Source organism: Calonectris borealis, chromosome 1, assembly GCF_964195595.1.
Source record: "Calonectris borealis chromosome 1, bCalBor7.hap1.2, whole genome shotgun sequence".
Lineage (NCBI taxonomy): Eukaryota > Metazoa > Chordata > Aves > Procellariiformes > Procellariidae > Calonectris > Calonectris borealis.
This window is the reverse complement of record NC_134312.1, coordinates 38,909,595-38,937,537: the sequence shown is the minus strand read 5'-3', so window position 1 is coordinate 38,937,537 and position 27,943 is coordinate 38,909,595. Positions and strand designations below refer to the sequence as shown.

At 39.4% G+C, this 27,943-nt stretch overlaps 1 protein-coding gene across 6 annotated transcripts; it reads right to left on the bottom strand.

Annotated features, from left to right (window-relative positions):
• On the bottom strand, positions 1-17,447 carry HELB (DNA helicase B). Of its 6 annotated transcripts, none has more exons than XM_075149258.1 (13): positions 17,225-17,447; positions 15,562-15,936; positions 12,920-13,146; positions 10,691-11,551; positions 9,523-9,694; positions 8,758-8,899; positions 7,651-7,781; positions 5,623-5,707; positions 4,109-4,168; positions 3,316-3,520; positions 2,347-2,481; positions 1,660-2,109; positions 1-1,157 (listed from the first exon to the last, which is right to left on the bottom strand). In XM_075149258.1, exons 1-13 carry the CDS (start codon positions 17,415-17,417, stop codon positions 1,071-1,073), a joined length of 3,123 nt encoding a protein of 1,040 aa, XP_075005359.1. In that variant the 5' UTR covers positions 17,418-17,447; the 3' UTR covers positions 1-1,070. The 6 variants fall into 6 exon arrangements, with proteins under 6 accessions (XP_075005359.1, XP_075005399.1, XP_075005391.1 ...); XM_075149298.1 differs by having other exon boundaries at positions 10,691-10,897; XM_075149290.1 differs by having other exon boundaries at positions 15,562-15,742; positions 17,225-17,428.
• Between the last annotated feature and the right edge of the window lie 10,496 nt (positions 17,448-27,943).

Here is a 27,943-nt window from a genome sequence, read left to right as displayed (position 1 = left end):
TCACTTAAATATGTATTTTTATTTGTAACAAATAAGTATTAAACTGTAAAGTATTTTTGTACAAATTTAATACTTTAATAGCATGATATTTATCGTCTATGTTATGTTTTTTGAAATTCAAACTGTTGCAAATATTTGTATGGAAAAACTGTATAAATTGAAATAAACAGTGACTTAAAGACATTAAAAATGAGGTAGCATTTTCCTCCTTTATATTTTTTCCACAGTTTTAGAAAAAAATACCATGTTTATATTTGTGGTACACTTTTTCCTGCCATATATGCAAAAAAAAATTTGTTAAAAGTAAGCAAGCTGTCCAAATTTTAGTACAATTTGTCTGATGTTTGATTAAGCATTCAGCTTTTAGTCTCAAAAATTACAATGCAAAAATTACACAAAAAAAGGGTGAAAGTGGAATGTTATTTGAACTCTGACGTGGAATTTTGCTTTTCTTACCAAGATCATTATAAGCATATAACTATTAGCTAAAGCAGCAATGGCAAGTTCTATATCTCTTCGAGCACAAAGTGGGAAAAATTTTCTCTGTCACTGATTGCAACTTTTTTGTTCTGTTTATAAGAAGATCAAAATCCATAATCCGTCAAAGCTTCATGCCTATAATTCTGCCACATTAGAAAAACCTGAAGTCCCCTTTGTAAACCTTTTGACTCAAGAGCAAGCTGCAGTTTTGGCACATCAGTAATGGCTTCTCATCAATTCTGTAGTGTTAGGCGATGGATAAATCCTGGTACGGATGGCTACAGTCTTTAAACCTAGAAATGCCCATGTCTTTTTTAAGGGAACGTCTGGATCCTCTAAACCCTGCAAGTTCATTCTTCACCAAAACAACGGAATGATGATGATAGGATTTTTGATGACTGACACACCAAGGAATCTCCTACTAAAAACAGATCACTGAAAATATAAAAGGCTCACTTTAAAACAAGCTTTCCTTCATAGAACATGCAAATACAGGAAAGCCTTTGAAAATAATCTGCATACCCAGCTTCTCTGTTCCAAAAATCTTGAACGTTCAAGAAAGGTTTATAATGAGGACAGTTAATTGTTTGTTAGCTTTTGAAAAGCTTCCTAGGAGTTGGTTGTCCCAAAGTTAGATTCTTAAGTCTGGAAGACCCAAGTGGGGACTCTTGTACTGTCTGTCAAAACAAAACAAAAATGTTATCAGCGTTTGAATCAGAACTAAAATACAGTAACAGCTTCAAAAAAAGCTCTTTTCCCATGACAGAGCTCAGAAATTAGATATAATGAAAAAAAAGCATCTGTTAAGCATGTTTAACTGTATAAAAATCAACTTCAAGGATTAAATTTTATATAAATCTTTCACAGCAGGTCAGCTGCTAAAAACTGACTTCTGTACGCAAAGAATAAGCTAATATAGGCTAAGCTAGCCAACGGATCACTCCGATGAGTAACAAGATGTGTAAATTTACTGCTATTTACATTATAACTTATTTTTTCCCTATTAGTTATACCTACTCTGGGAAAACATCTGCCAAACTTGACTGCTTCACTACTGGTCATCTTGAAATTTATTAAATAAATAATAACAACACAATCCCAACAGTATCCAGGTGATTTGCGGTGGTAAAAGAGAGTGCAAAAGTTTGGTTTAAGCTTTCTCAGTAAGGAGATACTTACAGAGGGTTTTTTCACAGCATCCTCAGAATTCTCTGCAAGAGTTTGTTGTCTTTTACACGGACTTTGCTGCAAATTGCCTGTCTGCTCTTCTTTACTGAGAACCACTGACCTTTCCTGTTTAATCAAGTCAGTTGGAGGTTCGGGTGGGTCAGGAGCACCTTGAGTTACAGAAACAGAGCCAGTCTCAAGCTCTTGACTTCGCCAGCTCTTTGTCAGGGGAGAGGAAGTTTGTTTGGGGCAGTTGCTTGTTTCTGAGATTGCCTCTCTCAAAAATCTCTGTAAGCGAGTTTTTCTGGGCACGTTCCTGTTAGTGACTGCTTTCCTGAGGTGCATCTCTTCAGCTATAACATAGACACGGCAGCGTCCTCTGGTCACGGCTGTGTACACATGCTGCCAGTGCTGACGGCCGGGATTGCCAACCACGTAGACAACCGTTTTTTCCTCAGAACCCTGAAACATGTTTAAGAACGCCTTACCAAAGTAAGATCTCCAGTAAGTAGTTAAAAAAAAAAAAAAGACTTACAAGAACAAGGAGGTTGGAGACAACTGGAGACACTCTCAAGAATATTTCTATCCTGCATTCAAGGAACTTTAGTTTCAAGAGAGCTTCTGACTCTTTCACATGAAAACACAGTGCATTAGCAAGATAAAGCTTGTTTTATCAGCTCGTAGCTTCTTTATTTTTACCTGAAATGTGTGAATAGTTCTGGCCCATGCATGTTTTATATGACATAGCTTCTTCAGTGCCTTATACTTCACAGTGAATGTGGAGCCGTAGGTGCTGCTGATGGTCAATAAGCGCTGTTTATCAATTTCTACGTCCTAAAGAAATAGCACAAGAACACTCAGCAGTAAGCTTGTATCAGCAGTTTGATCAATGTCTATACATCCGTGTGTGTCCATATTCTAGCTTTCGCTGAAATTACAACAGCTGCAACGTCAACCAAGTGAAATAGTTTCAGAAGACACTAAACCCCAAAGATTGCTATCTTTCACTGACCACCTTCAAGGAAAATAGTTTCACTGTACAGGGCCTACCCTAACTCCTTTTGTTTAGTATGAAAAATGCTGAGAAAGGCAGTTTTAACTCCCAGAAAACTTAGATTATCCTAGGGTACAGTGAAATACACCAGTGAGGCGGCTTAACAATTTGTTGCCACAGAGAAGAGCCTACTCTCTCCCACCAACCCTGTATGGTTCCCCTTTGCCATGCACAAATATTGATACTTCCACTGGACCCTCTGCTGAGTCAGAGGGTTTCTTGCTGTATTTTTCGGTCAGTTTAGTTTTCTGCCAGGGGAGAGCTCAAGCTGTAACATTAGCTTTATTCTTTACTTAAGACTATGTTTCTACCTATATCCAAAACATTATCCATTTCAATTACAACACATTTGAGTATTTACAGAATGTATTTACACTGGACACGAGCAGACCAACTGAAACGCATTTTACAGAAATGCCCAGATTTTTTTTTTTTAATTCTCTATTGCGAGTCTGCCTCTTTCTTGCCTTTCACATGATAGTCTAGCAGAAGAATTAAGTATACATTACGCACTAAAATTATAAAGCGTGTATTGTTTTGTTCTGGGCACTCAACAAGGACTGAATCAGTTACCACTGGGTTTTTTTGTGCAAGTTCTTGCAGCAAGGGCTTACCCTTGTTACGAAAAATATATCTCCATTGCATAGTCGTTTGCCCTCCTCAGCAGTCTCTGCAGTGAGTGTGGTTTCTCCACTTTTGCATTCATGGCAATTAGGATCCTCTCTGAAACCACGGTCTGGCAAGAGATCCTTGAGATATGTATTCCGCATGCAGGCAATCTTATCATCAATTTGAAATAGAAGTCGGTTTTTATGGTCTCTAGGTCAGAAAAAGAAAGAGGGAGAAATGTATTTACAAAGCAGGCATTTACCATCTCTCAGTATTTCTTCTCTTTCCCCTCTTTATACTTGGGCCACGTTAAAAACCTTAATAATCTTCAAAACAGTTAAAGACAACTCCCATTTAAAAGATGTTTCTTGAACTTTTGTAAAACCTTTTGGTAAAAAACAGTAATATGGAGTAGCACCAAAATCCTGCTTCCAAAAATGTTTCAGAATCTATTTAGAAATCATACAGTGGCAAAAAATAATTAACCTTGAGGGTTTTTTCCAAGTTGCTTTTATGTCAATTTTAAATATTCAACAGTAACTCAAAATCTTGGAATTCAGCAATGATAATTGAAATGAAAGGCAAACAGCTTATGTTATCTCTGTTCACAGTCCAGGTTGAGATTAAAGAACACATCACAGAAAGTTTATTATGTAAATGATTTCTAACATAAATAATCAGATGTAGATGAAACACTGAAAGTTTTTCAATCTTATTTTAGGTTGTTGCTCTGGCTGTAACACTTTCAAAAACAAAGTAAGATTGTTCACAGGAAAAAATGGCAAAACACTGACTTACCTGGTTACATGATTTGAATAGTGTTGGCAACAAAGTTCATTTATTAGATCGCAATCTTGCCTAAATCACAGAAAACAAGAACGTGAACAAAATCATGATGTACAAAACATACAATTACGTGTAGTGTCACATTAGCATTAATTTACAAAGAATGGAAAAAGCCCATTTTAGCTATGGTGATCTTCCACCCACAATTAAAAACAATTGCCGAAATAAGAGTTTAGAAGATAAAGCAGTAAAGGAACAGTTTACCATAGAAAGTGAGGCAAGGATGTTTGTGATGCATACCTAGATTAGCTTATTTGTTTTTAAGATAAAGAAGAAAACTAAAGAAAAACTAAAGCCTGGATATATTATTTTCTGTCTGTGGATGTATTAAAAATACTCAGAAGATTTATTTTTAAAGACCTGGAATTTTAACTTTTAAATGCAGATTAAGTACCTATAAATGTATTTTAGAAGAACCTTATATAGAAATCATTAATAACAGTATTGTACCTGAATGCAGATTGGAGAAATAAAATTGATTTCAGAGTTACTCAGCATTCACAACAAATAGGTGTACTAGCTAAAATTCATAAATCGCTTATCTGCACACTAGTAACCTGTAAATAGTGGGTGTTTTTTTAATTGCTGATAAAAGGTTCTTCACAAATAAAAGCCGAACAGTTTTTTCTTAAGTACCCTTTTGTGCAGAAGTGTAAGTTTATGGACTCTTGGTACTACTGGACATTACATTTATCACTTCAGTGTTTCTGTGAGGCCATCCGTAGTATTCACACTCCTGTGATGGTTCACATTATCAGCGATTACTAACCTTTCCAATCTTTCTTCAAAGTGTGTTAGAGCCCTACACCCCACCCCCTCTTAAATGACGAGTATTGTGCTTCCAAATATCCAAACTGTAGGCATTCACCAGTGCCCAGCAGGAGCCCATCAGATTATATGACTAAATCTGGCTCTTGTCACATGGTCAAAATGCACGTATCTTCTGTCATTTGGACAATGTCCACCTGCGACAGAAGCATGTATAGACAGTAGGTTATACGTTCCATCACACACCCTGGAATTCACATCTGCCACAATGGGATACGTTTGAATATGGACATTTCTTTGTATTTTGCGAGTTCCTCCTGCAGTTGAGCCTTCACCTTTCGCTTCTGAGGAATGCTGCACTGTTAGCAAACACCAGAGCACAGGCTCTCAGAGAATCTACTACAAAAACTGACCACTTATGTCCATCCTTTGTTTCTTTAACATAAACAGTACAGATGAACATGAACACAAAGGCAGAAATCGTGGTGCAAAATAACGTTAAGCTTACAGAAAAATGAAGCAACTCTCCATGGAGAGACTGGGGGCAACCAGAAGGTACAGGAAAAGACACCTGGCCTGTTGTTCTCTCTAGTAATTCTATGATATTGCCACTAGTCTCTCCAACTCACATTCAGCTATTTTTAAGATTGTGGCTGCTAGCAAGGATTTTTTCAATGTCTGCCTGCATGCTCCGTTACCTTCTGAAAGCAATGAACTGCGATTGTTTGGCATCCTGCAATCCTGGTCCTTTTTTAAGTAAAGTCTTTATGGCAGTTTGCAAATCTGTTTTAGAAGACATAAAAGGTAAGGCATAAAAATATGCAGAACAAACAATTTAAGAAAGAAAAACATAAGTCAATACAAAATTGCCTTTGCTTATTTCTTGCTTCAATGAGATTTCAACTTGTTTAAAACAATAAAAAAAAAACCAAACCACAAAAACACGCACACCCCCTTGCAAAAGAAAAAGCACACCACAAAACACCCACATATATACATCCCCAAAAAGTATCATGCAGTTATCCCACTATTAAAATCTGAGAGACAAGAGTGATATGGAAGGAGATAAATTCTTATTTCTCTGGGTTAAACAGCTGTATAGAGCGTATTTCATGCAAAATAAGGTTTTGATACAGCACATTAAAGAGGTAAAGATGATAGAACATTTTTAAGCCACAGACCCATACATTTAGATTTCACAGAAGAAATCCATTTTTAGTATCCTGTTTGCAGAGTAAGTTAGTATAGTAAGATAAGGTGATAATATTTGCACTATTTTTTCTTTCCACATCCCCCTTGAAGCTTTTTGATGCATATTTTTGACACGCCTGAGGAACAGGATGCCATCCAGAGGGACCTGGACAAGCTCGAGAAGTGGGCCCGTGTGAACCTCATGAGGTTCAACAAGGCCAAGTGCAGGGTCCTGCACCTGGGTCGGGGCAACCCCCGATATCAATACAGGCTGGGGGATGAAGGGGTTGAGAGCAGCCCTGACGAGAAGGACTTGGGGGCACTGGTGGATGAAAAGCTGGACATGAGCCGACAATGTGCCCTCGCAGCTCAGAAGGCCAACTGTATCCTGGGCTGCATCAAAAGAAGCGTGGCCAGCAGGTCGAGCGAGGTGATTCTGCCCCTCTACTCTGCTCTGGTGAGACCCCACCTGCAGTACTGCGTCCAGCTCTGGACCCCTCGGCACAAGAAAGACATGGACCTGTTGGAGCGGGTCCAGAGGAGGGCCACAAAAATGATCAGGGGGATGGAATGCCTCTCCCATGAAGAAAGGCTGAAAGAGTTGGGGTTATTCAGCCTGGAGAAGAGAAGGCTTCAGGGAGACCTTATCGCAGCCTTTCAGTACTTAAAGGGGGCTTATAAGAAAGATGGGGACAGACTTTTTAGCAGGGCCTGTTGCGACAGGACAAGAGGGAATGGTTTTAAAGTAAAAGAGAGCAGATTTAGACTAGATGTAAGGAAGAAATTTTTTACAATGAGGGTGGTGAAACACTGGCACAGGTTGCCTAGAGAGGTGGTAGATGCCCCATCCCTGGAAACATTCAAGGTCAGGTTGGACGGGGCTCTGAGCAACCTGATCTAGTTGAAGATGTCCCTGCCTATGGCAGGGGGGTTGGACTAGATGACCTTTAAAGGTCCCTTCCAACCCAAACTATTCTATGATTCTATGATATAAAGTAGAGGCCACTCAATCCACTTACCCAATAAAGGTCAAAAAAACCAAAACAGTGGCCTTGACCCTGACCCCAAAAGATTTTTAAAGAAATACTGGTGTCCCCTCTGCTTCCATTTTCCTAACTTGATTCTAGAGTTGGGAGCACATTCCTGTCCAAAACACCATCCTGTTACTGGTGGTTGCTGCAACTTGAGTTGCTGTTTACTCAAGTGATTCACCTCTGAAAAATTTAATCTTTTAAGGTTTGACAGCTCCAGCTACAACATAAAAAGACGCCTACATTTGATTACACTGGTGGAAGCTGTATCACCCCCATTTCAAAATAGCACTGGTGAGCTGGAGCTCTACAGTGTATCCTTTGCACTTTTGGGTCTTGCTGTGTGCACTTACAAAAGGCAAAAGGTAAACTATGAATCTAGCATTTAAATTTATACCACAAACAAAACCAGACTAAAGTCTTCCCAAAATGTTAGTTCCAGCCAAATAGTCTATGCTTTACCAAAGGAAAAGTCAAGATCACAAACTGACTGTACACACGTACTGTCACAACCCCCGCCAGCAGGCAAAGCAACAAGAATGAATTTCTTCTCTGGGCTTGGCATTGTCATTTCCTCATCCCATCCAGAAACTCTCAGCACTTCATCAAATTCAGGAAGCTTCCGCTGAGAGATTCTTGACCAGAGCAGTGAAGGGAAAACAGAAAAGGAAAATTATTTCCAGTTAAAGGATTCCAATGTATCACCATCTGCATCAGCCTGAAGTTCACCATTTATAAATTTTTGGTCATCTACACTACATACACCAAAAGCTCTTTCTTCTGAGCATAACTTAACTTCACATTAAAAAAATTGGTAATTTATTCTCTCAACCCTTCAGCACTGCAGTAGATACTTAGTATTACCCACACAGTTCTTCTCATGGGAGCAAACTGGAGTAACACAGAAGTGTTACCGAAAAAAAACAGTGAGAGTGTTTGTAAAACACTTAGTAGTTCTGGACATCTTGCAAATGTTCAGAATATTCTCAAATTCCAATCAACATCAAAAGGTCTTTGGCACTCGGACCTAGATTTTGTTGTTTGAGGTTTAAAAAAGAAATCATGCACTGACAGTAAACAGGATTATTTCCAGACAAAAAGCAATGCAAATCCTGGAAACTAAAGAGGTTCTAGGTATTAATACAGCAAAAAAATAAAAAGAAATGATGATTTAATGGCCCTTAACATCTAAACTCTCAATGTAATTCAGCCTGTTTTAGCTGTTGTCACACTTACCAGTAATGTCTTTAAAACTTCCTTTTCAGAGAAGCTATTGTAAGTCATTTCAGAAGGCATAAAGTGATTTGTGCATGCACAACTCATTTGAAAACAACAGAATGTATTTGATAGTGAAATACGTCCCATAAAATTCAAAAGTATTCCAGCACACATTTTTTTGTCCAATACATATACTCCTGAAAAGATCTGTGGGGTTTTGTTGTTGTTGTTTTAGGAGTGTGTTTGTTTGTTTTTAAAACCAGTGTTACTGATTTTAAATAAGAAACTGTAACAGAAGCAGTACTAGAGTGAAATCTGGATGCACTACTATTTTGCAGGTAAAGGACCAGGCCTACTACAAGAATGCTTCTTACATACACAAGGAAATCCCACCTTGATGCATTATCTACAATTAGTTGCGATTCAGCTCTGTGATTAGTTCGCAGTTCCACAGAAAAGCCTCTTGATTTTAGACCCTCAAAGATATCAGCTAACATGTTTCCTGGGTCTATGCTTGGTAGCTGTCTAGTATCACCTAAACAGAATGCAAATTAGCATTTGTGAGAAGCAATAACAGATCATCTGTTAAAAACTCTCTTGAAAAAAAAAAACACTGGAATTAATAAATACTCAGCCCTCTACATAGCAACATGCTTCCTCAATACAAATCACGTGAAATAAAACTTCCAAGAAAAGCAAACCTCTGAGAAAGCAGAAAACTTCTGATTTTACACTTCTTTGTTTTCCCTTCTGAATTAAAACAAGATGATCTTAGCATTAAGAATGACATGAAACCTCCCTTCTAATGTGTGATTAATATGCTAACACTAGCTTCTTTAAATGTAAGGAAATCAGAAAAGTTCTCCAGTTGCAAGATGTAATAAGCTACCACATGGAAGTCATAATACTTTCAGAATCAGACAAAACACTGCTAAACAGAGAACGGAGATACTGATACTTCCATACTGACAGTTGAGATGGAAAACTGTCTATCTCAGCTGACCTTATGAATAAGCAGAACAAATATCCAAGTATAGAACAACGTAATATTCTGGGGTTTTTAAGAGACTCAGTGAGACCAGTGGCAGCTCTGATACTTACACTGTATATTGTGTATTGTTAAATATTGTATAATGCTAAATCTGTTGTTTCACTTACCTAGAATAATAAGTTTGGCAAGTTGAGCATGCTCACGCAAGAGTTTTAAAACTAAACTAAGAACATGTACAGACACCAAACTTCCTTCATCCACAATCAGAACTGTCACAGTAGAAAACTTCCACGGCTGTACGTGTTCACTCTGCCTCCACGACTTAAAACTATAGATGACCTAGAAACAAATCAAAATAAATCAAGCTTTGACACTAATCAACTGTAAACAACTGTCTTATAAAGGTAGCCAGAGTATGGTATCTTCTAATGTTGTATTTAGAGCCATTATCTGAAATTCTGAACTTAAACCTGTAAAGACTCAGAAGACTCAACCGTTCAGTCTTATTTTCCTCCTTGGTGAATACATTTGTGAGATTATGAACACTTACTTACAAAAAAGCACAGAAATGCATCCTTTTTTTTCTGCAGGGACCCTAAAGGATGTAAGTTCAGCCCTTAGGTTGCTCAGTAACAGAACACCTCCTGCTGTAACTTGCTGACATTAATAAATCCCCAACATGGCATGGGGAAGGGGAACAGGCAACTATCCAGTCCCCAAAGATAAAATAAGCCCACAGTACTTTTTATGTTATTACAATTTTGATTTATACAGGTTATTCCACACCTCCAATGTCTTCTCGGCACCTTCCACTAACTTAGGACAACAGAGACTCTATTAACAAAGAGTTTGCTTTCTCCTTTTTTCTAAAAAAACTTGCACAATATTTAACAGTAATTAAGAAAACAGTGTGAATGAAACTTATCTCATTATTCAACCCCAGGCTACTGATCTCTTCATGTATGAGCAGGTATCAGTACTATTGCTGGGCAACAGGACACTAGAAAACTGCTCTGCCATCTAGAAAGTATTTCTGTCTTAATTAAAAAAAAAAAAACAACTGAGAAGCTAAAAAGACTAGATGCCCTAGTGCACAAATTTGAGATGTGTGTAAGTAGGAAAAAAAAAAGCTACAGCAAATAATGTATTTCAAATGATTGATTTATGATTCCCAAAATGCTGACAAGCTGTACCTAAGCATTATCATTAAATAGGTTCACATTTCCTAAGGAAAGTTCAGTAACAAGCTTTTTTTTCAAAACAAGAATGGACAGTGCCAAAAGGTCTTTCAGAACACAATTTAAAAAAAAAAAAAAAAACAAAAAAAATCCTTACCTGATGCAGTGTATATGCAGGAAGCTTAGTTTTTTCACTCAAAAGGCTTGCCGCCCTCCCTGTAGGTGCAGTAAATAGTACATTCAAGCATTTTTTGGTGTACATATTCTCTGACTCCCAATGATGATCAAAGGTATTCCATTCCTCAGACGCATCCAGGTCGTCTTCAAAGTCCTTAGAAGCAGCTTCCACTTCTTTTTCCATCTGCTTTAAGTGACGAAAAAGGCAGCTAACTATTGTACTCTTCCCACAGCCTCCTTTTCCACTTATGATTGTGACAGGATTAGAACAAATCTTTTGCACAGCAGTCACCTGATCTAAGTCTACCTCTGCTTTACTTTGGGTACCAGATGTAGACCCTACTTCCTTTTCAGGAAAGTGATTTTCACACTTATGATTGTCCGGACTATGTTCCATTTCATGAGCCTGGGTAACATTCATTTTGTTATCTACCATTTCTCTTGATGTCTCAGAAGCGTTAAGTATCTTTCTCACATCAACATCCAGCTGCCATGAGCGGTTTGACAGAAGGTCACTTACGTACATTGCAATGTCTTTTTCAGATTTGTAAAGATGAGGCAGAAACACTAGTTTTTTCTCCCTAATGACTATGTTCTGATCTTTCAAAAATTCAAGAGATTGCCAAACGTGCTCAATGGACATATCTTTAGATACAAAACGAGCTAATTCATCTTGATCTTCGTAAGTGTGTCCCATTTCTCTACACTGTTTCTTGAGTTGATCATACAGAATTAATGCATTCTTCTGCAAGTCAGGAATCTTCCAGAGGAGATGTTCACGCTGACAGAAGGCAGCCCATGTTGCCTCACAGTAAGAAATGTTCAGTTCCCTATAGGTAATCTTCTTCCCCAAAAGAATAAAAGCAAACATATATTTATTTCAGAAGATGTTAGCCTCTTCCTGAATAACATTCCTGCTAGTAAATACAAATTGCAATTCAGAGGGTGGAAGTCTACAAAAATTTATGTATTTTTCATAATGTATGAAGTTATAATGCTTTTCAAGATGTATGAAAGCAAGATATTTAAAAGCAAGATGGAATGATAATTCCTCTCAGTCACCCTTCTGTATAAAAGGGAAACTTTAAAAGTCAAAAACCTGGTGCAGAAATTGAGTATTAGGGAGAACTTGTGCACACCTAATTAGCACAAATTCAAGTAAAGGCACAAAAACTGTAGAAACAGAGCATAGGAAAGGCATTAGCCAGAAGACTGTACCCAATTCTGAACATGCTACTTCAAGAAATACACAAACTTTACAGAGACTACCGCAAAACAGTGGAAGACTGAGATGTGCAAAAATATGAAAAATATTGAGGGAAAGAAAAATGAATTGGACTTGCTGAGCCTTAAGAGAAAAAACTAAAGAGATTCTTCAAGCAATAAAAAAACTGCAGTGAGAATGCAGGTCCTTGGTACAAGAAACATGAGCGCAACAAGTCTATACTGCATCAAGGAATAGTCAAACTGGACATCAGGAAAAGCTTTTTAAAGGGAAGGATGTGAAACGCTGGCATATATTAGCTAGACTGCTGAATCTCTGAACTTGAAGGTCTTAAAGGCAAGTCAGAACATCTGTCAGTAAAAGCACTGGGGGACTGAAGTAGAGGGATTAATTAATCACATTTCTGAACTATTAAGCTATAGCTCCCACCTGAGGTACAGGAGTGCTAAGGTGAGGTGCAGCAGCAAAGCTGCACAGCAAGCGTAGCAAAGGAAAACAAGAAGGTAAGCAGCAACCGCAAATTCCATTATAAAAAAGGAGAGCGACTACACCAGATGACCTATTACAGAGTAAATATCTACCTTACTATGAAAGCATAGATACTGTTCTATGTATTAAGAACAGAAAATCTCATTTGCCAGTATAAAACTGAACAGTACAATTGAGAGTTTTAAATTAGTTTTCTTACGTTTGGTCCAATTACCTCAAGTATTTAATTTTCTGTTCCTTACAGAAAAGACTAAGCAAATGGTTGTAACAAAACCACCTTTAAAATCTTCTGAGAGTGATTTATTGTAGACCAACTGGAAAAAAAAAAACTTTTGCTAAAACCGAGTCCAGTAAATCATCCATTTCCAAATGATCTAAGCTTACCTCCTACAAATGCCCAGTTAATAAACTGAACATAACCGAAACAGCACTGTATTCTAATGAAGCTTAAATGTAACAAATACCACATTTTTTACCCTGCTTAACATCACTTACCCTGCTGAATCCAAGTTTCCATGGCTCGTTCTTTAATATCTCATCCAACTTTGTTAGCATCTTGTCTTGAAAATGTACTTCCTCACCATCCGTACCATTGTTTTCTTCAGTTTTTCTTTGCCAACACGCCATATTCAACAGACAGCAAAAATGGCGCGGCAGAAGAGTTGGCAAGAATTCCAGTATCATTGGAAAAGTCAGAGCTACCAATACTGCCTTTCCTGCAACTGTATGCACCATAAACCGAGAAAGTTTTAATATACAAAGATACTTGTAAAGGCAATTTAAACTGACTCTGGCTCTTATCCTTCTGCCTTCCCTACATCCAAAACATGCCTAATTTCTTTCAGTTTCTTATTCTTTGTAAACCTAAAATTATTTTAAAGTCTGTTTTCCCTGGACTGCCTTGGGGAAAAACAATGTAAACAGATGACAGATAAAAACTGCAACTAAATGTACTCATTTGGAAAATATATATTATACATTTGGTTTAAACTGCTTACTCAATAGCGTTTTGTAGAACGTCCGTTCAGACGTCACCATGCCTGCATCTCCTATGTAAAGATAATTTTCATATAGATGTACAGAAGAACATTTAAAATCCAAAATAAGAAAACAGGCTTCTAAATTTGTACTATCAGATCAGTACAGGAACTTAGGAAAACAGTGCTCACCACTGGCTTTCTTAACGACACCAAACTTAAGCTATCACTTTCCCTGTTTGTATCAGTCTTGGGATCTGCAAAAGGGGGATATGAAACTGATTTGCTCTATACCTTGCTTTAAAAACAAATTTTAGAAGAAAGTGAGACTTTCAGAAGTTTTATCTCTTCACAGGAAAAAAAAACCCACACAATTCTTAATGGAGTGTTAAGTAAACTTCATAATTCCAAATTTAAAACACTCATTTTTCTCAGTTAAGTACTTTTTCTGATCACTGTCTTACCTACAGAAAGGCAAAGATGAAACCCCTTCCCTTTGAAGCAAATACTTAATTTACAAGCGGAGAATCAACACACACTACTTCTAGACAAAAGTGTCATGAAGGCTTGAATAACAAAATGCTCGAGGCCGTAACAATGACAACCAGGAAAAAGTTACAATAGTAATAATAAGAACATGGCACACAGGGGTGGAGGGTGTTGTTTGTATGGTGCAATGGTAGAGGAAGAAGGAAGTTTAACTTGTACCAGTCATTTAAGTTAGATATTAGGAAAAATCTGCCAACTACAAGAACAGGGTACCTAGGCACACTGTGCAATCTTCAACACCGAAGATACATAAATATATTAGACAAGCTTCAATCAGAAGTGGTCCATATATCCCATTAAAACTCAAGCAACAAACTAGATCCGAGTTTCTACCACTATGGATTCCTCTCTCTTTGTGGTCATGAAAAGATTTAAAGACCATAAACAGGAGTTAAGAACTTCTACCATTACGAAAACACAACAAAAAGCCTGAAGTCCATAGAACTGTGAAAATTTTCCTCTCCTTACACATGTGATTTGAAGTAAAGTCTAGCAGAAGCGATGAACTCTCCTGTCAGACATGATCTGACCTCCATCTTTTGACCTGCCACTGCCCAGTAAGCCAGCTACTGGAAGACTTTGTAGATAGACCCAACCTGTCTGCAAAGATTTATGCGCAGTTGCCGCTGAATTTAAAAGACCTCCTCCAATTCAGAGTACTGAGTCCCACGGCACTGAAACCTAAGTGGCTCTGTACAGCACCAAACCAGGACTGCCTATGTCCACATCAGGAACGTGGCATAATGGAAACAGATCATCAGAGCAAAACAAAAAAGCTGGTGCTGAAGACACGTCCCAGGCAACTTGACTTTCTGTATTTCAGTGTTTTGCTTCAGACCAGCTATAGGCTGCTCCCACAGACTGAATGTCCATTAGGGGTTGGAGTACCTTAAGCGTGCAACTGGAACACACCTTTTGGGTTTCATCCACCAGGAATACAGATAATACTCTCAGAGACTGCACCACAATGGGGACAAGAGGGATGTTTGCTTCAAAAGCACACTCCTGATCCAATCTCTAACATTCATGTAGTCACACCAACATAGTCCCCAACAGGATCCTCAGCAGTCCTGAACCATCTCCATGTGGGGACACTCCAGCGTTTCCGCACTCTGCTCCCTAGCCATACCTATCTGCTGATGGGCAGGATTCAAATGCACTTAGATGGCTTATTTAGTGCAGCTGATTTGGACTACACTGAGCTCATTCGCTGTTCTCCTGCATTACAAAGAAGCAGCTATACTATTTCTGAATACATGCGTGTCCTAGAAAGCCATACCACCATGTTTAAGCAGTGCTGAACCCATTTTTTAATAAGCCTTGTTGTATCTGAATAACCTACAGGAAGCCAGCACCCGTGTCTTTGCACAGACAATTCTACTTAGTAAGCCTACTGAATTCAGGAGAGTCCTTATGTGTTTCTAACTGTATGCCTATCTTTAATTGATCAGTTGTCCCACTGTCCTCAAATTTTAAAAAAAGAAGGATCTTTGCATGTTCAAAATTCATTTGAATATACACTTCATATGAAGACATGTTAGCTTGAACACAGTTTCTGAGATAGAAATCATTAGTTTATAAAACAATCAAAATAGCACAGGATATACCCACATGATTTCAAAACATAGCAGAAGATGTCATAATCCTTGGTGTCTCTTTGCTTCTTCCCTGTCTGTAAGTGTGAAACTTGGAACTGTTTTAGTTTTTCTTCAAGATTTCTAAAACTCAGCATAGACTCCATAGGAAGCCAAGCAAAAAACTTTTCTTTAAAATCCTCAGGAACGGCACATTCCTTAAGAAAGAGTGAAAAGACTTGTCGGTTGTTTTCTTCTATATCAGTCCGCAGAAAATACGATGGATATCCTTGCACAAAGTACTTCGACCCCATTTTTTTAACTTTAACATTAACTCTCCACCACGGGTCAACTAATGGAAAACGTCCCACTACTTCATACTCCTTTTTGGAGCTGTCTTCTTGTATAACAACTGAATCATTAAGAAGAAAAATAAAACCATTGTTAATTGATAGACATAAAGATTAAAAGTTTGGGTTGACTAAAAGAGTTTTGTTTGTTCAAAGCTGATTTTTGTCTTTTGTATATGTTGCAGTAGTAAAAGTAAACTAGGGGTTTTCACAAACTTCCTGATGTCAGTCTTTCCAGTAGTATTTAAAAACGAAAGCAAAACCAAGCTCAGAAACCAGCACTAAAGCTGCTTCTCTAAGTGTCAGAACTACAAAATTAAACTTGCATATGAATATTTATTAAGCCAATTAAACACACTGGCATATGGTTTAATATTACACCATTTATGCCAAGTCAAGTTTGCAATTCAATTTCAAACAGTTTTGCCACAAAGTATTGCATCACGGTGCCTGCATTCTCTTCAGATACATTTGTATACCAAATACTTCCTGCAACTGAAACCACCAAAATTATAAGCAATTTATATAATAAACTCTTAACATTTTGTATGACCTGGTTTGCCTCCTCTTTCCCTCACAAAAATTAATACACCATTCCTCGATCCACGATTGGGAAAAATACTACGACCAGAACAACGCGAGCACCTATGTTTAGCAGGACCTCTTTCTCACCAAACCAGAGCACCAGCAGCTCTTAGATCTACAACTTATCTATTTATTTTGCCCTTGTTACTTAGCTCAATTTAGCCATTTTTAAAACAATTTTCGGGTAAAATATTCTTGCTAGCAGAAGTTGCTCCAATGTCACCTGCTTTTCTAAATAGAAAGTAGGGAATCATTAAGGTCAAGTAACACTCTTATATGTCATAAAAGAAAAAAAATTCATTTTTTTGTGTAAAGTTAACTTGACTGGAAAAACTTTGTTTTCTTACTGCTGCAATACTGTAATAGTACGCGAATTACACATCACTGCTACTACCTGCACGAGATTTATCACCTGCTTCGGATCATTTCCCCTTTACTTGTAATGAACTCAGTAACCGGGGAAGGAGCGAGTTTCGATTTCATTTACTGTTAAAACGTTCTACATTAGCAGACAAGAGCCTCCCGACCCCGGCGAGGCGGCACAGGACCAAACAGGCGGGCCACGGGAGAGCCGCCTCTCCCCCCCGCAAAGCCGGGCCCGGCGCGGACGCGGGGTGCAGCTCACTCGTTTCAAACGCAGCGCCCCGGCCGAGCCCAAACCCTTCGAGGGAGGCCGCGGGCAGAGGACACTGGGGGCCGCCCGCCCGCCCGCCCGCCGCCCGGCCCGGCCCGGCCCCGCTCCGCTCCGCTCCCGCCGCCCCTCACCGGCCCGGCGCGGGGGCAGCGCGGCCGCCAGCTCCGGCCCGGAAGCCTCTAGGAGCGCAGCCTCCGCCAAGTGCGGCTCCTCTTCGGCCTCCTCCTCGGTCTCTTCCTCCGAGCCCGCCGCCGCCCGCCGCAGGGGCAGCAGCACCCCCCACAGCTCCACCACCGCGCCTCGCTGCCGGCCGGACACCGCCATGCCGCTACTGCGCCCTGCCCTCCCGTGGGATCCCTCCGCCCGCCCTGCGCCCGGCCCTCCCACAGCCCCGCGCCCGGCGCGGAAGGAGACGTCGAGCGGGACGGGGCGTAGAGGCACTAGTGCGGGGAGCCGGGCGTTATGTGGTGTGGCCGGCTGGGTCCCGGCCTGGTGTGGGTGGTGGCGGCGGCCGCGCTTTCCTCCCGGCGGTGGCGGGGCAGCCTGAGGAGGCCGTGCCGCTGCTGGAGGTGCGGGCGTTACTGGAGGCTGGAGCCCGACGGATGGGTTGTGGTGAAGCGACGGGCAAAGCACAAAACTGGCACCTGGGCAGCGGCGGGCAGAGGACGGGTAATTGCGGTGTGACCTCTCGGGGGTGGAAGAAATAGGCGCTGGACGTGGGCAGGGCTGAGCCCTGACCCCCAGATCTCGCCCCCCGTCGTTTATACTCGTACATTGGTACCCTACTGCAGAAACAGTGCATTTTTAATAATCAGGTGATAATTCTGTGTCTTTACATGGCCCCGATCACAAAACCATCACATCATAAAATCGAATTTCCAATATATCCTATTATATTTCACCCAGCTGCCCCCCAAAGTCATATAATATTACATATAACTGGCAAATGGTTTTCCAGGAGGTCCTCATTTAAAGCCACCCATACTTCCCTGTATTGTAAGCCGGGCAGTTCACAGAGCTGCTTAGTCTTCGCTTTTGTTCAACACTTCAGGTCTTTGCCTTTTCTGAAACTTCATCCAACAGCAGTTTCATGTTTTCTTGCAGCTTATCGATGAAAATACCAAGCTATATCATGGTTAGTATTGATCTCTCCTGAAGTCCACCAGAAATCCTGCTATTCAGTGATGAAAGCAAGTATTTCTAGGATCTGTTTTAAACTGGTTTTTACTGGTTAGTAGTTAACAGGTTAATATTTGCCATGTTATAATGTAGCTTTGTTTTTTCAACAAAATGTCACATAGGTGTATTTCTGCACGTTCACCCCTATCAGCTAGTATATTTTTCATCAAAGAATTAAATTGTTTGTTTGATAAGGTTTATTTTCAAAAAATAAAATTCATTTTGCTGACTCTTGTGTTTTCATTTGCCCCCTCTTTAATTTTTTAACTATTTTCTTCCAGTTTCTCCTTTCTTTTGCTTTGGACTGATGTCACACTAACTAAACTGGAGGCCACTATGGATGTCTCGCTGCCACTTCAGAGTAGTGGCTTGCAGGTTAAAGGAAAGGCAAAAGCAGTAGGTGCTGGTGCAAACGCTGGTGGATTCTTCCGTTTGAAATTAAGCAACTGGGTGTTTTTGCACTCCAGACCAAATTCAACATAGAAATGCCTGGTATTACACTAAATATAATGTACCGGTACAGGCACAGATAGTTTGCTTCTGAGAAGATGTCAGCAGCATAGGCATACCCTTCAAAACAGTAGCAAAGGTTGTACATCTGTTTAGAAAAAGCGATGTATAATAAAATAGCTCAATATACAACATTTCCTTTTGGTCTAAGCTAAAAGAGACCCAATCCTTTTTCACATTGTTTCATGGCTCCCCATGCATGATCCAGGAGGCCCTCTGCCCACAGGACTACTCTACAAGAAGTGGTCCTCTCTTCGCCAGCTTCCTCCTCAAAAAACTGAGGGGCCTTCAGCTCAATCAGACACAGGAACGTGGACTCTCCCTCTGTCCTGGCATGGTTCTCTGCTGCTTCTCCATTTCTGGGAATACCTACATTCCTCTGTCAAGTAATATCTATAAAAAGACAGAGACATGTAAATACAACTTTTATGATTTTTAAAACCAGCTGCAAGTCTCATGCAAACATAGAGTCTTGAAATAGTTGTTTTCAGTTCTTGTGTGAGTTACCTTTAAATAATGGTATTCTTTCTCCAGCTTAATTCACAGATAGTGAAATAACTCCTCCACATGGCAGGCTGGAAACACATGGCGTATAAAAGGGAGACAGGAGAGGGGACAGAGACATTCATGTTAATTTAAAAAAATTTAAAGCGTTAGCTTACTGAAGTGCTTAACGGTGTTATGCAGTGATACATTTGAATCAGTGCTTTAAGATACTTTTTTCTTATGAAACATCATTTCACATTTAACTGTGTATTTGTGTAAGTGAAACTGGATGTCTGAAAATACAAAATTAATACCATATTCAGCAAGCCTGACTGGAATTTCCTTCTCTTTCTACAGTCCATACTATACATGCTGAATTCCTGTATGTTGTCTTACATTTCCATTCCTCTTTGTCATTCTATGAAGACATTCTATTGAAGAGTACAAATAGTCTGTTTTGTAAAGACTGAGGGACAGATACTGAGGGTTAGGTGCACCCTAACAAATGGCTTTCTGTGTGCCCAGCTTTAAATAGGTGACTATTTGCTGCTCAGGTGAAGTAAGATTGGTTTTCTGGAGCTAGGTGGTCAAGCACTGAGAATTAGAGGATCCTTTCGAAAATTTGGGACTAAATGATTTGCTCATCTCCACAGCGTAGCCAAGTTTAAGGTTCCCATCTGCTTGGTTCTCTTTCCTCCCCTTAATACTGCTACCCATTCAGTTAGAGAATAGAAGCTGAAGCAAATCTTCGATTTTATGAAGTCAATGGTAAAATTGTTAACTCTAATACAGGAAGGATTCCATCCATGAAAGTCATAAGAGTGAAAAATATAAAAATAAATTAGCAGTTGTATAGATTTAGAAATTTTTAACACATCTGTGCAAGGAAAGATTGTTAAGCATTAAAAAACAGGTGAACACAAGGCCAGGAGATTCAGTCAAAAATTACTCTGTCATGAAGGTTTTAAATCATAGTTTGAAAAATACTTTGAAATCTTAGATCAGCTTTGGGGACTAGCTTTTTCTCCATCGTGTCTCACTTTAAATTCCACCCCAAAACCCAAGAATGTACAGTAAAAGGAAAACACGCTTTGACAACCCTACGATTTTACCTTCTAATGCACCCTAATACCACTGCCAAGATCATTCGTGACTCTTAAGAGTACAATCTGACATGACACTAAAGAAGTTATTATTCTTCTGTCCATGCAGAAAAATCTGTTTATAAATTTGAACTCAATATTGCTGCATTCAGTGGGAAAAAAATTCAAAGCCCTAAAAAGCAAATAGTCACAATGAACAAGATCATTTGTGCTGCCTCTTACTGCTTTGTGTCTTGACACACAGTAGCAAGTTTTCACTTAATAAAAAGTATGCACATATAAATCTCCATCCTTTAAATGGGTATGTGAAATCCTACTCTGAAAACAATTTTCAGAACATTCTGGCAGGTACCATTTATACACTGAAGGGTTATATTAACGCCAGCCTCTAGAATTAAATAAGACTTGCTACATTTCTTAATGTTGCCCCACGCCAGACATCCCCTTTAAAGAGATGACTAGCAGCTCATTTTTTAATCTGACTAGGATCAGGGGGGGATCCCCCAGTCTCAAATTCGTTTGGATATTCATTGCTCCCTGATACTCTGCTGGGATTCAAGAGATTCCTATCTGCCGAACTCCAAAAGTAAGTCTGTGTTTGCCATCCAGGAGCATCAAATGGAAGCCCTCAGAGCATGAAATTAGGTGATGTAGCTAGTACAGCAGGAGGCAGGAGTAGCAGAGAGAGGTTTAAACTTTCATTCCTCTTGAGATGGAAGGGTTTCACATTTCCCTGTGATCTTTCAGAGTGCCACAGCAGTACTTTTGAGGAAGGGAAATTATGGACAACAGCAACCCAGCCTAGCTGCCTTTCTTGATGCTAAATGCAAGTGCTGGACCCGAACGACAGTGAGGTATCCTTACTGCTAGTAATGAGCTAGCTTCCTGGAAGACGACATGAGGCCCAGGAGTTGTCAGCTGGCGCCAGCATGACCTAATATTAGAGGATGGTGATTCTGGAGACCTAGGGATCCCATAAACAGATGCCAACACACGGAAGCTTTTGGAGGGGGATGGCTAGTGAAAAGGGGCTGTAAATTGACTGCAGATAAATTAAAACTGTAACTTACCAGAATTTCTCATGTGAAATCTCTTCACAGCTGGATGACATTTCTATATATAAGGCAGAAAGTGATAATTCCACAGATATTGTTTTTTCCCCAGACAATGAATTTCAGAAGATGTCAAACATGCCGTGAATGAGATATATATGTCTTACAGGCTCTATTAAGTATCGAACTAGCAGAGCTTGAGACGTATGTAAACATTAAAAAAAAAAGGTGGGAGTTGTTATAAGAACATCATATTGCAGCGTACTTAATCATTGTCTAGAAGAGGGGCTTTCTGAAAACTTGAGAGTTGTAGGATAGATCCCGCCGGTCAGGACTGATACAGTGGTTTGACTTGGAACTCTGCCAATATAAGCCATAGCATTAGCAATAATGTTGAACTCTGCTTGGAAAACATGCTTGGCATTATCAGCGCTTTAGGAAGCAAGACAAGTTCTTTGCATTTAAATCAAAATTCTGACACAGGACTGCTCCCTATTAAAGGCTTCAGAAGAATCTAAAAACCAGTGCAACCTTTTCATTATCCAAAAAAACTGATGAAGCCTCGAGGAGTGTACAGAGCAAATGGTTTGAAATAGATGTCAAAAAATCCTACTTAAAAGACCTGTTTCTAAAAAGTAGAGGAGAAACAAACGTGTTTGGTAATGTCATAAAGCTTACAGTCCTCTATATAGCCCATATAGTCCTCTATGTAGCCCTCTACAATGAAATCCCTTTAAAAAAAAGTTAAGCAACAACTTTTTTTGTGCCTTGGTTACTGGTTCTTGTTTCATAGCTTTGTGTAGTGTCTCAGCACCCTCTCATTCTTTTGTCTGCAAGAAACATAAGACAGAAGCTGTTTCAGCATTCCCTCGGGGCACGTGGTATTTAACTTAGAAGCCAGAATTGCTGTGTCAAACAGTAAATGCTCAACTATTATCGAATATAATCAAATCCTTATTGTGTACATTTATGCTCTTCACATGCCCAGGCTAATAGCACTTTAAGAACCTAATGCGGTGTGTAGTGTAAGGCCACCTATCTTGTTCTTTGGTATTAATGCAGCCGTCCTAAATTTCCTCAAGCTATCTAAAAGGGCTTTGCCAGTATGACACAGCGACATCAGCTTCTGCTGCATCAAAATGCTAAGTACAGCATGTTTGACAGACAACGGCGTTATCTCTTCATCAGGCACAAGAGAGACAAACTTGATTCAAGGGCCTATGAATATTAAGTAGGACTGGTATTCCTAGGAGTTGTTAATCAGCGTGTTATTTTTGCGGTGAGCGTGCTGAGATTAGGTACATTGCTGAGAATTTTCTTCTTCTGCATAAGATCTTGGAAATTTGTTATTATAGGAATGTTAGGCTTACTTTTAAAAATCAGTAAGTTTCTAGTCTCAAGGTTGTCAAGAAAATGGATACTAAATATGCTCTGACAAGCCCTTACCTGCTTTTCTTAAAGGCACTGTTCTTTTTGGCCATTTGTTTGCTATTCAAAGGCATGATAGATTCATTTTTAACAGCAAACGCAAAAATACTTTCTTTGGTGTTGCAAGGCTAACTTGTACTAACTACCCAAAAAACTGGTAGCAGGAAGAGAGGTATCATTCCTCTTTCTTCCCAAGACCACAAAATGTTTGCAGCATCTGGCATATATTTCCCCTTACAGAATGGTGACCTCATCTGTAGGATCAGGGTCGCTTTAACTTAACCACACTGTTGCAGAGCATTAAAAAAAATGGTGTTACAAGTTTCTTTTCTATGTCAGAGGGAGGAAAAAGAAACCCCAACATAAAAAACTTTCTGAATAGAATGGCTGCTGCTATGGACTTAAAAAAGATATAACTATTTTTATAATTAAAAGTACGTGTACAAAGAGTTCTGCTTGAATATATTACATTCATTCACCAGGCTCCATGTCATGCTTACAGGTTTGTATCTCTCAGGAGAGAAATCCAGAACTGTTATATAATTCTCCAGGAACAGATAAAACCTCCCTTAACAGTGTTTTGTAGTGGATAATACTTTGCAGTGCTGTGTCTAAAACAGTCTGTATCTTGGTGGCTTATAAAAAAAAAAAAAAAGAGACTACATTTTCCCAATGTGTTCCATTAATGAAAAGGCTAAGGAAAACAGAAAGAAAAAACCCAGAAAATCAAAGACCAGCCTTCCTATGAAATTCCTGAAATCCCCAGTGCTATTTGTAATGAAAGTTTGGGTAACTATAATGACCATGTGATAATATTTTGGTTTGCCTTTTTTTTTTTTGCTCCAGTATCCTGTCACAATTAATGGTTTGGAGGAGAAATAGTTTGTGAATTGCAGAAGTCTGCATTTTAGCAAGAGAATCCAACACTGTTCATTTATGTTTATAACTCACAGAGCTCTGTTGTTCTGTAATGGTATAATCTCTACATTACTGGCAAACCAAACTGCAAAGATCTAGTTAATAAACTCAAAACTAAAAAGAAAGGGGTCTCAGAAAAGGAAAATTCTCTGTCTTTTGAGACTGTCAAATAAAAGTAAAAAGACTGTCAAATATTAGTAAATATGTTTTAAATACTGTTCTGTACTTGCTCATCTTTGCTTTTTGAGATTATTTTTCTGATAACAGGAAGGAATAAATGGGGGGTATGTTTCCCCTCAGGATTTGACTGAAGACTTTAGTATGTTCTGTGCTTAATGGTATTTTTTTTTATTTTCCTAAGCAGAAGGTCACCCTACTGCCAGCAGTACGATACTGTATGACTGGCAGGACGTGGTTCTGGGCCCAGTTTACATGTATATTTGCAAACTAACCCAGACCAGAACGGGGGCTGAAGCAGAGGTGTGCCATCATCCACACTGTATGCAGCTGTGGGCACCCTGGCACATTTTGGCCTGTGCCAACAGGCACCATCCCAGAAGATGCCCGGGCCCTGAGAGCATTTCTCCCCTTTCTCGTGGTTCAGCTTCAGGACCAAAGAACAGATCCTGGCTGTTTTCATTTCTGGTTCAGGGGTAGCCACTAAAGCTTCCCAAGAGAAGTCATTTACCTGCGTACAGTTCTATTTTCCAACTGTTTGCCACCAAAGGCCACTGCTCACATCAGCTATATAAAGCCTTGCTTGATACTCAGATCTGGAAAATATTTGTAGCCACTTTCCCCCTGTTTAATTTTTAACTGGAGCTTTTCTTGAACAAGGACTAAATAAAAATGAGTAAGGACTTTCACAGTCTGAGGTTTGAGCCTGTTTCCAGAGGGTCCTTTGAGAGCCTTTCCAATTATTTCCCTTCAGCTGGGCTCCTGAGTTTAGCTATTAATCTTTCTTCATAAATAAATCACTGTTGTGCACTAACCCTTTTTTGTTACTGTTCCTCCAATTTTTCTATACTTTCCTGGTAATGAATTTAATGCAATATTCTTCATGTGGTCTTACAAGCATAATGAGCAGATGGAAGTGCTAGGATTACAGCTAAAAACAGCTTAAATGCAACTGTTCATCTTCTTTTGTAACAACAAAATTAATGAATACGAAGATTAACTTCTCACTGATTTTCATTCTTCTCTTTTTCCTCAAACAGCCATTCCCAATAGGTGTTCTGCTGGAAAAGCAAGGGTTCCAAGGAGGATTTATAGAGGAGAAGGGATGGGGCGGGAGCAGATGAGAGACATTAATAGAGCCCAGCATTACAGGAAAGAACTTTACAGTCCTCCCATTCATCCCAACTGCTTCCAGGTCTGGATAGATAATAACAGACTGTAAACCCTGCCTTTTGTTTTTGTGTAAGGCACTCTGATACAAAGGGCTTGTGAATAATAGAAAAACTGAGAAGAGTGGTGAGATCTTGTTGATTGATGCTGTCAAGCAGCAATGGACATAGCGGTCAGGAGGATTTTAAATCCACTCTTCTCCGTGACCAGCTTCCATCCTAAATAAACCACCTGGAGAATGGAAGTAGTTCTGACAAGAGAGATATGGCAGCTCTGAACTTAACAAAAAGTTAAAATGCTCACATAACACTGTGCTGGGTCACGCATCTAGTATGGATCAAAGATACTCACGGAAAATGAATGCATGATGACAGCCAAATTGCTCAAACCATGGGCTTTTTTAGCATAGGAGAGAGAGTAAAATAAAGAATAAAGCTCCCTTTGGGGTCCTCACACAGAGTGAAAATTAAGTTTTCCAGACCAAAATGCCAGAGACGTTATGGAATGGTAGAAATGCACTGAGTTTTGGGATTGATGCAGTGCTGCAGCTAATATCCTTTTCCTTTGGAAATGTGTTAGACGTTTAGCGATCACTGCAGGCCAGGACTTTGTCATAGCTGAGAAATAAAATTATAGGATGATTTTTCAAAACTGAAAAGATTTTTCACTCTTGGTTGCATGTAGCAATTCCTTTGTAACACTGAAACCAGAACCTGTTTTCTTTACTGACATGTTTGCTCCCTTTTGGTGATACACAATGATCTTAACAGGTAGTGAGTTGTGTGCTCTGTTTTTTGTAGTGCTGTTTCCTCGTTTTTGGTTGCTGTAGTTTTTGCAGTGAACTTTTTATTTCTTCTGAAGCATAAAATTTTACATAACATATGGCAAATAGACTGAGATAAAGTAAAAGGGCAAGTCTAATGTGGAGCTCTAAGATTTGCAGCTTAGATTTCTCTCGTAAGCGATGGAAGAGTTTGCAGTGGTGGCCATGGTGTGTAGGGGTCTCCTCCCAGCATCTCCAGTCACGCGGTGCTCTGGGGTAACCCTGACAGAGCACGCATTGCTGGAGGGATGAGGACCAACACAGGCAAATCTGGGGGCTACCTTGAACTGCAAGCTGAAGAATGTTAGAAGATGCCAAATTATGGAGGAATGGGGGAAGATGTGAGCACTGAAAAGAAAAAGAGGTCCTTTCTTTCTGAGGATGTGTAAGGAAAAAGTACAAAATTAATCTAAAACAAAGCAAAGGAAGGCAAAATCTCCATAGCAGTTTTTCAAGGGAAAAAAGCAACACTTGAAATCTCCACTCTCGATAAGCAACGCTGTCTCACCTAAGCTCATTTAGAAACCAGGTCCTGGCTAGAGTTTTGATTAGTAATTATGAGTACGTTTCCTTTCACCTACAGCTTTCCGGGGAGAAAGGCAAAACACTGACTGAATCCACTGGTAAATCCCACACCTTACAAAGCTAGTAATGAATCATGATTTCTCTTTTATTGTATTAGCACTACTCACACAGCATTCATGATGCCCCAAACAGTAATGATGAACATATTCTATACAGTGAGACCTTTGCATCCAAAATTATTTGTTTAATAATAAGATGGTCCCAGAACAGCTTGTTTTAAGATGTAAAACAGAGAAAATTATTTCTTGACATGACACGTGGCCAAGGTTTTCTAACAAATAAAGGCATATTTTTACTCTTCCTGCTCCTTTGTGTATGAGTCTGCTCATGTAACAGCTATTCAGAGAATAATACAGACTTGTTTATATTAATGCGATAGACTTTAAAATTTAAAACTCTTCTCACATATTTACTTTTAATTTAAGAGAGCTGTTCCCATGAGGCATACTTGTGTGATAACATACTTGTATTTTTGGTTCTAATGAAGAATGGAGTGTGCTGTGTTCTGACTTGTTTTGTTCACAAATGAGAGTGCTTACAGGAGAGTCCTTGGATTCTTTAACACAACATCAACAGACACTTATATTCAGACTGTGTTTTTATTGCTAATGAAGGTATAGTCAGTAATTTCATGTATTGAATCTGATATCGAATTAATGAAAGACAACACACATGCAAACGTACCAGGTCTTTCTTCCACAATATGTTTCACAGTAGAACTCAAATTTCACGTGTGTATTTTGAACTGTGCCAACATATTCCATTGCTACTAAGTTTGAAAGAAGAAGGTGTTTACGAAAAAGGCTTTTTCAGGGATTGTAAGACCAGCCCAATGGGATTCAGGATGTTTACCCTCCAACACAGTACTGGTCAGGAACAGAACAAGTATTTTCTTCTTTCCTAGTAATCATGATTCCTTTTATAATTATTTTCATTAAGACCTTGATATATTGACATATTCCTTATACTGCTATTCTACCTCTTGATGAACCACTTTTTCGTCCAGTTGCCATGGCAGTAAATGTTGAAGCTGAGAATTTAGACTGTGGTCAGATGGACCAGATGTTATCACAGCCCATTTGTTTCTCTTGCTCTGTCAGCCTCCACCCAGGTGAAGCCAGACACCCAGCTGTCTGAGCACTCATCCGCTCCTGCGCAAAGTCAGTCAGTTTAGTTCAGCAGCTTTCAGTGGCAGTTTAAGCTAAATGGCATGTTTTTCCAATGACACAGATGAAGTGCGTTCATGCTAAACATGATGAGGCAAGCAGACAGAACAGTTTGGAGGTGATACCTTCCTAAATTCTTTCACCTTAAAGAGAGTCTCTGATCAGTTACCTATGCTCAGGGCATTTTGACTCTCTTCCTGACTTGTCACAGGGTTTAGGGCAGAAATCCAGGTTCATTTGAAACAGCTCTGAG

Bases quoted from the DNA above. Each gene is read 5' to 3' on its own strand.
- HELB (XM_075149258.1), bottom strand. From the start codon at position 17,417: ATGGCGGTGTCCGGCCGGCAGCGAGGCGCGGTGGTGGAGCTGTGGGGG. The intron at 4,169-5,622 runs GTAACGGAGCAT...TCTGTGATTTAG, and splicing joins CAGTTCATTGCTTTCAGAAG to GCAAGATTGCGATCTAATAA. The intron at 3,521-4,108 runs GTAAGTCAGTGT...TTTCTGACCTAG, and splicing joins TATTCAAATCATGTAACCAG to AGACCATAAAAACCGACTTC.